The sequence below is a fragment of the Myotis brandtii genome, unplaced genomic scaffold, assembly GCF_000412655.1.
Source record: "Myotis brandtii unplaced genomic scaffold, ASM41265v1 scaffold1722, whole genome shotgun sequence".
Taxonomy (NCBI): domain Eukaryota; kingdom Metazoa; phylum Chordata; class Mammalia; order Chiroptera; family Vespertilionidae; genus Myotis; species Myotis brandtii.
Genome location: NW_005356354.1, coordinates 201,754 through 202,233, shown reverse-complemented (window position 1 = coordinate 202,233; position 480 = coordinate 201,754). Strand labels below are relative to the sequence as shown.

Genomic DNA, 480 nt, shown 5'->3' with positions numbered 1-480 from the left:
CGGACTTTGACGGAGTCCCCCGGCCGGCTCCGCGCCTGGCTGCTGCGCCTCGGGCCAGTTAGACGCCAGCGATGAGCGGCGGCTGGTCGTGCTTCCCCAGCTCTGACTGGCCGGGCCCTCACTGCCTGCTGGTCTCGGTCAGTCTCAGTTTCCCTGACCTGTTCCTTGTTAGTATCTGCATGTCATGCACTTGCCAGGGTTAAATGATGTTTAACACGCTCCCGCTGCGGTGGCAGACTGTCATCTACCATTTAGGTGTTTCTTCAGCCTCAGCCTTTTCATTTTCCTAGTGAAGAGGCAATTAATTGGAGGTGCCACCTTGAACTACTGTCGAGCTGTGTTGTTGGGGTCCAACCCCAGCCGGTCCAGCGGTCCCCAAAGGTGTAAGGGCTGTGTCAGGATGCTGCCTTCTTCCCTTTCTTCTCCCTCTTTTTTCTAAACACTTCCATGCCTTGTAGTTCTTTTGCTTTCTCTTCTTTT

At 55.0% G+C, this 480-nt stretch overlaps 1 protein-coding gene across 1 annotated transcript in view; it reads right to left on the bottom strand.

The window, feature by feature from the left end:
- The window catches only part of CCNA2 (cyclin A2), an 8,242-nt gene extending 7,991 nt beyond the window's left edge, over positions 1-251 (bottom strand). The window contains exon 1 of the mRNA XM_005863133.2: positions 195-251. Within this exon, the coding sequence (XP_005863195.1) occupies positions 195-251 (57 nt within the window). The remainder of the gene's footprint in view (positions 1-194) is intronic.
- Positions 252-480: the final 229 nt, after the last annotated feature.